We start from the raw sequence: 12,599 nt of genomic DNA, 5'->3' as shown, positions 1-12,599 counted from the left end.
TTCAAAATCATGCTCATTAGATAGAGAATTGAATCAATGAGCGGTTTTCGTCGAAAGGACCGAAAACACATTCTCGAGATAGTACTCATTCGAAAAAAAATTTTTTTATTTATCTTTAGCCAAATTTTCATTAGTCCGAAAAGGATATGAAAAAAGTTATTGGCCAAAACGTTCACGAGTTGTACAGGAGAAAGGGTCTGGCTGGGTAAGGAAGTAAAAAGTAAAAAGGAAGTAAAAATTTCTCATAGGATCTATGGTGAAAAACGTACCTTTTAAATTTTAGCACGCCATTCTCAATAGCTTTGTGATAAAAAATTTAAAAAAATACTGATTGTGCAGCTTACTATGATATATCGAGAATTGTAATCAAAAAATAAATTCCTAAAAAATGGAAGTACTAAAAAAAACTTGAAATATTGAATTTTTTAGTATTTAGAGATTCAGTACTACTTTAATTCGTATTAAAATGTGTTCATACGCCTTTTATAGATATGTGTGATTTTATTCAGATGATAATAAGATAATTCTCCTATATGGTTCACTATAAGAGCTATAGTGAAAAAATGAGTTTTTCTTTTTTTTTCCATTCTCAATAGGCTTGGAAATGAAAATTTGAGAAAATACTCAAAGTACATCTATTATGGTGTGTAAAAAATCCTGGGTGTATAGAATTTATTAGAGTTTTAAACTGTTTTTCGATGATTATTTATTGAACTATTTACTATCAATAGCGAATTCGAAATTTTTCGTTCATACAATAATATCTCAGTACTGAATGGTCCACAACAAAGTTGGATTTGCTATCTTTGAAAAAACAAGAAGGAAATCGATTTCTCATTTCTTCTTGATATTTTTATCCACTATATCTACATACATCGAAATACAAATTTCTCTGCAAAATATTTCGTGTAAATCCATGTAAATTATGCTTTAAACAGATTTATATCCCATCTTCATGCGTTGATATTTCACTATTTTGAAGTATTTCAAAATCGCCTAAAAATTTCAACTTCGCACTCTGTTCCTTAATTTTTTTCGAGTGTTAAAAAGTTCTCTTTCCATTTTCGATAAGTTTATTAATTTCCCTCCTACAACTTGTATACATTTTGGTCCATACCTTTTCTCAGACTCAGACTTTTCCGGCCAACGAAAATTTGGCTGAAGATGGATAAAAGTATTATCTATGCAATGAGCATTATCTCAATAATGTGTTTTGGGTCCTTTGAAATAACTTTTTTTAAATTTTCTTTAAATTAATTAATTTCCCCCCTACAAGTTGTATAGGTTTTGGGCTATAACTTCTCTTAGACCCTTTTCCGACCAATGGAAATTTTGCTAAAGAAAGATAAAAATATTCTATATCGAATAAGTACTATCTCGAGAATGTGTTTTGGGTCCTTTCAAATATTTTTTTTCAATTTTCTTTAACATAATTAATTTCTCCCATACAACTTGGCTTATAACATTTCCCATACCCTTTTTCGATTTATAAAATTGTGGGTGGAAGATAGGTAAAATATTTCTCTATCGATTAATTTCGATAACTCTATTCGAACAACTTTTTTTGATTTTCAAAATTCTGTAAATTTTCCTATATTGACACATGCTCATGTTTCAGTCTGTAACTTTTATCCGATCATGAAAAAATATAATTATGATGAATGATTCAATTCTCTATCTAAGGGTGGGTTTAGACTAGTGATATATTCATGTGAAGAAAAATGATGAGATTTATAGAAATCGCATCAACCATTTACACTAGCGTGAACTTCTATAATGAATATATTTATATTTTCGGTGAATTTATTCACCTGAAGTAGAACTGCATCCAACTTTAGTGATTTCTCTCCAGTGAGAAATTCACAAGCGTTTACATATGGTGAATTTATTCAAGTTATATATACCTCGAATAAGTGTATCATATTTATTCTCACCCGTTTACACCTATTTTCACGTGAATAAATCCATCTATAGCTATAGATCTCCCTAATGTAAACCCGCCATAATGAGCATGATTTTGAAGGTTGTTACTTGATAAACAATCAATTTATTTCAGTTGAAATAATTCATTATTCATTAAATCCAGCAAGACGTTGAACAGAAACTTGCACGCAACAAAAACTTTTATCCGCTAATTCCACACAAGTCCGTAAAGAAGGAACGCAAAAACGAGAAATCTCGTGAGCGGTCCGCAACGGATGGGACGCGAAACACGAGAAATCTCGTGAGCGGTCCGCGTTTTATGAGTGACGCTTTTTGGCCCCGTTGCGTTGCGTTTGGTCTGCAAACAATCAAAATCAATATCTAGTCTGAGTTGAGTCTCCGGCATTGGAAAACAGAAACAATTGTTAAAGTTCAATAACATGACGATGAAATCGAGGACCTTTTTCATAGGTACCCTTTGTTAATTGATTTGTTTTAACGGTAATTATTTAGAACAAAACAGGAAAAAAAAGATGAAAAAGAGAGAAAAATCTATTCACAGTCAACATCGAGTCACTATATCTAACGAAATATAGACATGACACAAAGAGGCAGATGTAGAACTAGCAAGAAAATGAAACAGTGATATTAAAATAATTCTAACTGAAAGATGGGGACAGAAAACTGTGCACTGGTTGGACATCATCCACAGACCCCATCCACTGCTCGCGATGTGTCTTCCATGGCTTTGTGGGGTGTTTCGATGATTAGAATTTGAAATTCGCGATAAAATCAATGAGCAGTGAACAGGTCAATGTTGTTTGAAATGCCAACCTATTCGGGTTTGTAACTGTCGATTCGCCAATTTCATAAGTACGCATTTTTTCGTAAAGAGAAAATTTCGACTCGGTGCAAGAAGTACAAATTTTAAACAGAGGAGAAGTTTGTCGTGAGCAACAAATTTTGCTCCAAAAACAACGGACACAAACTACAACTGGGAAATGGGTGGCGCGGACTTGCTCGACCCCTCTCTTGCTGAGCATTCGAGGAGGAGGGTTGGCAGTGTCCGTGCGTGTCCTGCTTTTCTAGCTACCTGAGTTCAGTTCACGCACTAGCGAAGACATCGCCGAGGAGACGGAATCGACGGCATAGTGCAAATCGTTCCTCTCGCGAACCCCAGCCGGCGTTCTGGCAAGACCGCTGGCCCCATCTGTAATGGTTAGTTAATTGGCAATGGTTAAAAGAGTGAACTTTTCCGTTCGAGCTTTGGGCGAGAATTTTCTTGGTTTGGCGAGTTAATAAAAATGGATCATCACATGAGCACAGTCAGGCAGGCAGGAAGCGCCTTACAAGCGTGATTGGAATGAAAGCAATTATCGATTCGAGCCATTCCGAGCGAGTGAATAACAGAAAGCATAAGCCCACAACTACAACAATCATAAGGTGGAAAGTTAGCGTCGAATACAGTGCTCTAACGATACGTACTGTTGTTTCCGTTGGGGGCGTAACCTCGCATATCGAGTGGATGAGGATGTCCCATCATTCCCGGAGGCTCCTGATGGTGATTGTTTAGCATAATTTGCTGCTGCTGTTGCATCATGTTCTGCTGCATGTGAGGTGGCATGTTTTGTGGCATTGGTACCCGCGATTGATTCGGCATTTGGGGACCTAAAATGGACGAATTTGAAGTAGCAAACATTTAACAGACTACAATCGAACATACCTTGTGGTAGCGGTGGACTCTTGCCCGACCGCGGACTAGAATTAGGTGTGGAGCGAGGGCTCTGTGTCTGATGGTTCTTCAGCATTCGCATTAATCCCTCCAGCTGCCCCATCAACTGTCGGCGTGAGTCCTGCAGTGCTCCCAGGTGACCTTCGAGTTCACCCTTTCGCTGCCGCAGCGCTCGCAGTTCATTCATTAGAGCAGGACTCTCGGGTGCCACCTGTTCGGCTTCCTGCTGCCGTCGAAGTTTCTGAATCTCACGCATAATTTCTTTGTTTTTGGACTCAAGCTGCATTATAAGCTCCCGCTGCGCTCGGGAGCTATCCAACCCGATTTGTACCGGATCGGGGGCAGAACCACCGGGCTGTTCCAGATAGTGATCGTTGTGGTTAGTGTTGGTATCTAAGAAGACATTAACGAATCTTACCGTCCGGCTTTCTTGAGCAAGTCTCGCGGCATACCTTGCGATAAGCCTGTGTTCTTCGTCATTTGAAGCGGCTCCACCCCGGGGCAAGGATGTGCCATTACTATCCAACGACAATCCGGTCCCCCTTCGAGGAAAGAAAGAAATTGTTTACCACCCTGGAACAATACGCGCAAGGAGTCGTCAACATACCTCGAGTCCAGTGTACTGCTTCGGTCGTACATGCCGGGAATCATTCCTCCATCGTTGAATCCATTGTGGGACGGCAGTGGCGAAGGTGGCACTATATGCGACAAGTTTAGCGTTTTCTCCGGTTGCTCGGGAAACCGCGGCAGCACCTGGTTTGATTTCTCCGGCACACATCGGAAGCTCTTCCGCAGCGAATGGCCAATCTGTTTGCTCGGACTCTTGTAGCTAGAATACTCCTTCACTTCGTGGTCGTTTTGGTGGTTTAGAGAGACCCGACCCTGCCAGAAGCAATCCTGGCAGAGCTGGTAGGCATGACATCGCTGGCATCGATACCGGAAGCCGGTGAAGTTCTCCCTCAAGCAGACGGAACAAATGGTTGGGTGAACTACCGTTTCCACGGTAGCCAATCGATGTAGCAGCGAAAGCCAGACCAAACATGACGGACCGGGTTCAGACATAAGGGCAGCCATGAAATCGTTCACGGTGATTTTGTTTTCCACAGGGAACAACTCACTCTCGAGTCCCTCCTTGTAGTGAAATGTGGGAGATTCGAAAACTGCAGCCGGCAGAGCTAGCACCTCTCGCAGAAAGTCTCCAAGCTTCCAGTGGATTAGTTGACCAGCACCGTCCGAAATTTGAGAGAAAATATCTGCGAAAATGATGAAAACAAGTGGCCACTATTTCGGTATCAATTAACAGCAGACATGTCTTGTTAAACTCACATCTCAGCTTGTCCACCATCTTGCCGGCACACATGATGGCCAGTGCAACTTTGATCGAGAACACCCGGATCTTGCCGGAGTTGTCGCCGGTATAGGCCGCCAGCAGCCAATTCAGCAGTAGACTAGCCTTGGAGTCGACAGGAACTTGTTGCGTTGGGGGAAGACGTTTGTTCAGGTTGTGGTACAGAGACGAAACCAGCGTCTCCAGCCGGCTCACGCTGACCTCGTTCTGGTGCTCCAGCGTGTTGAGGCCATTCTCGCGGAACGCCTCGATCACGTTCCAGATGTCGACGAGGTGCACTGCAATAGTGGAACATGGTGTTACATGGGAAATTGTTAAATTTAAAACACTTACAGTTTGTTGACTTTTGTACATATCGAAGTTTGCACGCGGTTCGGTACGAGGCAAAGCGGATTGTGTCGAATGATTGAATTTTGAGGTCCTGTAGAATCGCCACCCGCGGCTCCATTTCCATGGCCGAGTGGGAAGGCCTGAAAGAAGAGTATGGGTTGGGAAATTAATTGACGAGATTCCTTTTTGGCTTCACAAATCGATTTTTGCTGAAATTTTACGGGATTACAAGAATTTGATTAACTTGATTGACAACACAATAACAATTGAGGTAATTTTCATTGTGTTGAAATCACTTACTAATTAGCGGGTCTTAATGAAAACACGTTTGGTAGAAAAGTTTTTTTTTAAATACAATTCTTTCTTGCATTTTTACAAGTCCATAAAATGTGCGTTTTAGGAGTGAAACAATTGGACAGATAGTGGCTCTTCAACTTCAATCCTCCTCAAGATTCCCGGAACCCTCGCCGTCATGGTCTGAGCCACCTTGAGGTCCTTGAGGTTTTCTGGCACATCTGATGATACGGGATTTGAGTTGATAAGCTGTGGTGGTTTCCCAATATTTTTCGTTGACCAATTGGGACAGTATGGCCCAATAAGACTCGTTTGGCCGCACCTGGGATACGTTTGGGGGATTGTCTTCATTACGTACAAATGGTATGTGATGGGCGGTTAACCAATCCAGAGTGGTCTCTGCTTAATGGCACGAAACTAGATCCGACCAGAACCTAATATCTTCATCCTTATGGTGCATTTTTACAAAAGTAATCATTTTTGGCAAACAGTTCTTCGTGTAGATTCCCGTATTGACCGCCATATTCCTACTCGCCTGTACGTGAAGGGTAGATATGTCAGTGGTTGAAATAACCGCCTACATCAATACTTTGGGCTCAAACTTGGCTTATCTAGCATATTTAACCTCGGGTGCCGTGTTCAACTCGCCTGTATAGTTGTTCGAGAACGTAAAGTACTTCTCGTCTTCCATAATGATGGTGACACCCGGAAGTACTTACGGCGCAGCTTTCGGTACTTTCCCGGGATTTCCTGCAGTTACTTCTCCGTGTACTTCGGTCTGGATGCTCGCATGTAATGTTTCACGCCCTCCGCCTTCAAAAGCCTGATCTTCGCAGACGTGTCGAACTTTTTGGCCAGCTTCCTGGTGCTGGCACCAATCTTTTTGTTAGCGGCAGCTTTCAATTTTATCCGCCCGGTGGCGCTTTTTTCGATTCGACGGCTCGGTTTTTTGTTGTTGGTCCTCCAGCGTAGAACTGAGTGATCATGTTATGAATCGCTGTCCAAGCATCCGGAAGACGCGCTCTCGAAGAAAACTGTGTTCTGCGACCTTCACCGTAAACAAACGAAAACACACTTAGCACGATCAACGTCCACAAAGAGGAGAACAAAACCACACACAGATGTTGGTCTCTCTCTAGTGCGTGTGTTTAGTCTCGCTACTTGAGACTCACATGTGCAAAATTTCGTCACAATCTGTCAAGTGGTTATCGAGATGGTTTCCAAACAAGAAGTGCTTCGACAAAACATAATGGGCGTGGTCGTGGAAAATCCAGGTCAGTCCCACAGGATCGTGGATCGTGAAACAGTTGGGAATCGACCATTCGAGCGTGTTCCGTGTTGAAAAATCGTTCCAGGAGGAGGCCCAGACGACTTGGCGGTAAAGTGGCAGCGGAAGAAAAGTGAAGACGACCGACCCCGTGAAGGCAAGGAAGGTGAGGAATTACTTCAAGCGCAATCCGAACCTTCCGGTTTGGGACGTGGCCAAGAAGATCAAATCTTCCGTTTGGTTCGTTCAGCAGAGAATTTAGTGGGCTGATTTTTATGTCTTCAATGTAAGGAAGGCACCTAACTGAATCGATAAACAGAATACGATGACCAAATACCGCGCCAGGAAGCTGTACCGCTAGTGGATGGTGCAGCCGAAGTGCATCGTAATGGACGACGAGACGTACATTAAAGTGGACGCTAAGCAGATCTCCGGCCTGGGGTTTTTCGTCGGCAATTCCCGGATGGATGTTCCGGATAAGTTCCAGAAGAAGAAGGTCGGCAAATTTGCCATGTAACACATGGTGTGGCAGACAATCTGTGGCAACGGCAACCTCAGCAAGCCATACATAACGACCAGCACCACCAACGGCCAAATATATAAAGTATAATGCCTTTAGAAGTGCCTGCTGCCCTTGCTCCGGTCCCACGAAGCTGACACTCTGTTTTGGCCGGATCTGGCATAGTGCCATCTCGCGAAATCGGTTGTTGTTGTGAAATCTTATGGAAATGTGTAAGAAAGATAACGCAAGTGTTGCACAGGATTTGATGGGTTGCGTTAAGTACATGGTGCGGTCATTTAGCATAGGAGAGCATAGGACATTATCTCCTGAGTTTCATAATAAAAAAAAACCACCAACAAATAATTTTTCGAATCTATTGCATTTTTTTTCGAGTACGGTCTTTAGTATTTCGTATGTCTTCCTTTGGTACAGATGTCCGGGATATGCAGAACGGGTTATTGTGACGGCTAATCCATTAACTTCACACGAGATTAACAGAAGTAGGACATCTTTTTATGTGCCGTATTCTTAAGATCATTGTTTGCTGATAGATTCAATCTTTCGAATTATACATAAGAATATCGATGTTGTTGTCAGCATACATTATACCATTGATCTCGATTTCAAACACCAAACAAAACAAAACACCCCTAGACAATGATGTTCCCCCATCGCGAATCACTGTTTTCTGAACGTTTATATCAAGTTGGTAGACATGAAAGTTCAACCCTTTGCGGTCGGAATTAGATTCCATTTAAAGAGATCTTCTTATATTTCCATGAAATTATTGCGACACATTCGACAGGGCATAACTTTTTTATCATTGGGTAAAAATCAACCAAATTTTGCACACTTTCTCATTGATGTGTATTGTCTACATGCTGTCAAACTCGAAGTCGTGTTTTTCGATTCAACGAAAATGGAGGGGAACCAACGCGAGTCGAGAGAACAAATTCTTTCCAAACACCTGGAATTTCCTGATCTGTCGCACCGGCAGTTGGGAAAAATGTTGAACATTCACCATTCAACCGTCTCAATAGTGTTGAAACGGTTCCAGGAGCGGTTGACGTTGGACTACGGCAAAGGAGCTGGAAGAAAACCGGGACCGGTGAACAAAAAGACGGAGGGAAAGCGGATGATTAAAGCAAATCCCAACGTCTCAAGCCGTGATTTGGCTAAAAAGATCGACATGTCGCAGAGCTACGTCCAGAATGCAAAGAAGAGAGCTGGACTACATACATACAAGGTACAGAACTTCCCAAACCGCGGTGAGCGGCAACAATCGTCGGCTAAAGCTCTACGAGAAGATGCTGACAAAATATGGGTACTGTGTGATGGACGACGAAACGTATATAAAAGCCGATTTTAAGCAAATTCCGGGGTTGGAGTTTTTCACCGGCAAGAGCAAGTTCGATGTGGACGACAAATTTAAGAAGAAGAAAATGTCGAAGTTCGCCTCCAAATATCTCGTTTGGCAGGCCATCTCCTCTTGCGGACTGAGGAGTGAGCCTTTCGTGACAAAGGGCACAGTAAATGGTGAGATCTACAAATCTGAGTGCCTAGAGAAGCGCCTTTTGCCGTTCTTGCAGCAGCACGATGAAGCTCCGCTATTTTGGCCAGATTTGGCATCATGCCACTATTCTAAAAGTGTCCTGGAGTGGTAATGAGGCCAATTCTGTCCATTTTGTTCCAAAGGACATGAACCCGCCAAACTGTCCGGAGCTGCGCCCTCTGTAGCAGTACTGGGCAATAATGAAGCGGGAACTTTGTAAGAGCAAGAAGACAGTCAAAGACGAGAAGGACAGGAAAAAAAACTGAGAAACTGGTACCGGATGACACTGTAAAGTCTTTGATGGAGGGCATCAAGCGAAAATGCGTTCAATTTTACACTCAAGGCTCCATCGATTAACTTTTCTTTTCTTTTTTTTTTTGAAATATATGTATAAACCTACCCTAAAATTTTGGTTTGATTCTAAACATTATAAGAAAATTGGCATGACATTTTCGGTCTCGCAATAATTTCGTGTTCGCCCCTTAATACTTTGTTTATACTGAGCACCGTTACCTGTTGTTCATGGAGTGGCTGTATCCGCAGTTGCATCCGCAGAAATTTGGAATTGATGCATCAGTTTATAATAAATTCCACCCAGTGCTTTTATTGGTGATAGAAATAAGTTTGTTCCTCATCAGAAAATGGGTGCGGTTTTTTTGATGATTTAAGGGAAGTTCAACATCTTATTCAGCAGGGAAAAGAACATTGTTTCTGTTCATTCAGTCATTTGAAATAAATCCATTTTTGAGCACGTACACATACAACACGTCTAGCTTACGATTTGTGAAAGTTGTATTTTTTTAGCTAAACATGTATAAACAAGAGAAAAACCGAAAGTTGGGAAATCGGCTGGTATACAAAAGTCCTGCGCGATTGTTATACAATTGCTTGTTCAAGACATGAATGTACGAGAATACAGATTTCATAATTTTATATGATAAATCAAAAAAGGTATGAAAATGGTGCTACTAAAATAATGCCGGGTAAAGCTGGCCACCACCAGGGGTGGGACGGCAAATTATTCATAACATAATTATCAAAAACAAATCAAATTTATCATGAAAGCGTCTCGATCAACAATTCAAGTGGTGTGGTGTGCATTCAAATGATGGCAAATCACATCTCTTACAATAGTGGCCGTCTTAACACTTTAAGGACCGGGTAGAAATCTGTAAGACATACGCCTGGGACCGCACGTTTTGTCTTGTGTGAAGTTGCTTGCTTTGCTTACAAGTTTTTAAGAGGCTTTAAACTTTGTGGTTCATTCGCCTCTATGTGTGAAGTTAGCGGATGAAAGTTCAGCGGATAAAAGTTTTGTTGCGTGCAAGTTTCTGTTGGATTTAACAACTGGATTTAATGAATAATGATTTTTTTCAGTTGAAATAAATTGATAGTTTATCAAGTAACAACCTTCAAAATCATGCTAGTTAGATAAAGAAATTAATTATTCATCTTTCCACAAAATTAATTTTTTTCTTGATCTTGACAAAGAAAAGTTATAGACTGAAACGTGAGCATGGGTCAATATAGGAAAATATATAGAATTTTGGAAATCAAAATAAGTTCGATTAGAGTTATCGAAGTTATTCAATAGAGAAATATTTTACCTATCTTCCAGCCACAATTTTATCAATCGGAAAAGGGTCTGAGAAAAGTTATAGGTCAAGTTGTATGGGAGGAATTATTTATTTTTTATTTTAAAGAAAATTGGAAAAGGTTTTTTGAAAGGACCGAAAACTCATTCTCGAGATAGTACTCATTCAATAAAGGATATTTTTATTTATCTTTAGCTAAATTTTCATTGGTCCGAAAATGGTATGAGAAAAGTTATTGGCCAAAACGTTCACGAGTTGTACGGGAGAAAGGCTGGCTGGGTAAGGAAGTAAAAAGTAAAAAGGAAGTAAAAATTTCTATTGTATAGAAATTTCGCCTATTTTTGGAATCCCTATGTAATTCACCATTTGGAGTACTAAAATAAATCTTGAAATATTGATTTTTTTTTTGAGGATTTAGATATTCAGTACTACTATAATTCGTATTTAAATGTGTTCCTACGCCTTTTTTAGATATGTGCACTATAAGAGCTATAGTGAAAAAATGAGTTTTTCTTTTTTTCCCCATTCTCTATAGGCTTGGAAATGAAAATTTGAGAAAATACTCAAAGTACATCTACTATGGTGTATCGCGACAATTTATAACAAAACTCTATCCCTCGCGTAAAAAAAATCCTGGGTGTATAGAATTTGTTTCAAAACTGTTTTTCGGTGGTTGTTTATTGAATTATTTTTTATCGAATACGAATTCGAAATTTCGATAAAAAATTCGTTCATACAATAATATCTCAATACTGAATGGTCCACAACAACGTTCTAGAAATCAAATGAAAGATAGTTGATAACGTTAATAATCGTCCACTACATCTACATACATCGAAATACAAATTTCTCTGTAAAATATTCCGTGTAAATCCATGTAAATTATGCTTTAAAGAGATTTATATCCCATCTTCATGCGTTGATATTTCACGATTTTAAAGCATTTCAAAGATCGCCTAAAAATTTCGACTTCGCACTCTGTTCCTTCATTTTTTTCGAGTGTTAAAAAGTTCTATTTCTATTTTCGATAAATTTATTAATTTCCCTCCTACAACTTGTATACATTTTGAACCATACATATTTTCTATATAAGCACACTTAATAGACCTATGTGTTTACCATTATAATATTGGTTTCACGAGACATGTACATTAGGGTGCCAATGAATGTATGGGAAAAAATCTAAAATTTCAAAAGTTACCCTACACAAAATGTTTACCACATCGAAAAAAACACCCTGTGCCAAATTTCAACTCAATCGGACTTAAGGGAGAATGACACAAAGCGGTCAGTTGAGTTGGACTCGGTGTTCCATGCCATTTTAAGACATTTGGCATAAAACAATTTTTTTCGAATACCCCGATTCTAGTGTCTAGTGTCATCTCGAAATTTTGTTTTGTCAAATTTCGTTTTTCGAAAAAAACTCAAATTTTAACGTTTGTGACACCAGTAAATGAAGTCCGAATGAGCTGATATTTTGCCTAGGGTATATCATCGTGCAAATCAACATTTTGTAGAGAGTTCCGAATGAAAATTCGAGATAACTATTTTTATTGGCACCCAGAAGCATACTTTTCGTTTCGTATTCCGAAAAAAAACTAAGTCCCAGAGTGCCGAATTTAGACAAAAAAAAGTTTTTCGAGATGACACTAGATCTCGACATTTCATGCCATTTTAAGACATTTGGCATCAAAAATTTTTTTTCGAAACCCCGATTTCCTTCACTCTGCGCTTAAGTGATTTTTCGATTTTTAAAAAACTCAAACTTTGACCGCTTTGCGCCACCATCCCTTAAGTCCGATTGAACTGATATTTTGCATAGGGTGTTTTTTCGAGGTGGTGAACATTTTTTATGGGATAACTTTTTGAAACTCGAGATGATCATTTTCATTGGCACCCTAATGTACATACTCACCACTAAAACGCTAAATTTCTAGCGTCGCCATCTGAAAAGTTTATTTTTGTTGTTGCACCCATACAAACGCCAAACTGAGTATACATAATTGAGGGTAATGCAATACACTAAAATAATGTATCATAATTGTCCAATAGTTGA

At 39.9% G+C, this 12,599-nt stretch overlaps 1 protein-coding gene across 9 annotated transcripts in view; it reads right to left on the bottom strand.

Moving 5' to 3' along the window:
• The window catches only part of LOC129780577 (dystrobrevin beta), a 158,996-nt gene that overhangs the window by 34,088 nt on the left and 112,309 nt on the right, over window positions 1-12,599 (bottom strand). For 5 of the 9 annotated variants that reach the window (XM_055788984.1, XM_055788987.1, XM_055788986.1 and 2 more), the window contains exons 2-7: window positions 5,337-5,473; window positions 4,982-5,281; window positions 4,263-4,908; window positions 4,074-4,197; window positions 3,647-4,010; window positions 3,409-3,591 (exon numbers count right to left, since the gene is read on the bottom strand). In XM_055788984.1, coding sequence (XP_055644959.1) covers window positions 3,409-3,591; window positions 3,647-4,010; window positions 4,074-4,197; window positions 4,263-4,908; window positions 4,982-5,281; window positions 5,337-5,457 — 1,738 coding nt within the window. In that variant the 5' untranslated portion in view covers window positions 5,458-5,473. Of the gene's footprint in view, window positions 1-3,016; window positions 3,134-3,408; window positions 3,592-3,646; window positions 4,011-4,073; window positions 4,198-4,262; window positions 4,909-4,981; window positions 5,282-5,336; window positions 5,474-12,599 lie in introns of all 9 variants that reach the window. The other 4 variants (XM_055788981.1, XM_055788983.1, XM_055788982.1 and 1 more) reach the window with 1 other exon arrangement.

The sequence above is a fragment of the Toxorhynchites rutilus genome, chromosome 3 (genome assembly GCF_029784135.1).
Source record: "Toxorhynchites rutilus septentrionalis strain SRP chromosome 3, ASM2978413v1, whole genome shotgun sequence".
In the NCBI taxonomy this organism is placed as follows: Eukaryota; Metazoa; Arthropoda; class Insecta; order Diptera; family Culicidae; genus Toxorhynchites; species Toxorhynchites rutilus.
The sequence above is the reverse complement of the archived record's forward strand: the minus strand, read 5'-3'. Positions and strand labels throughout refer to the sequence as shown.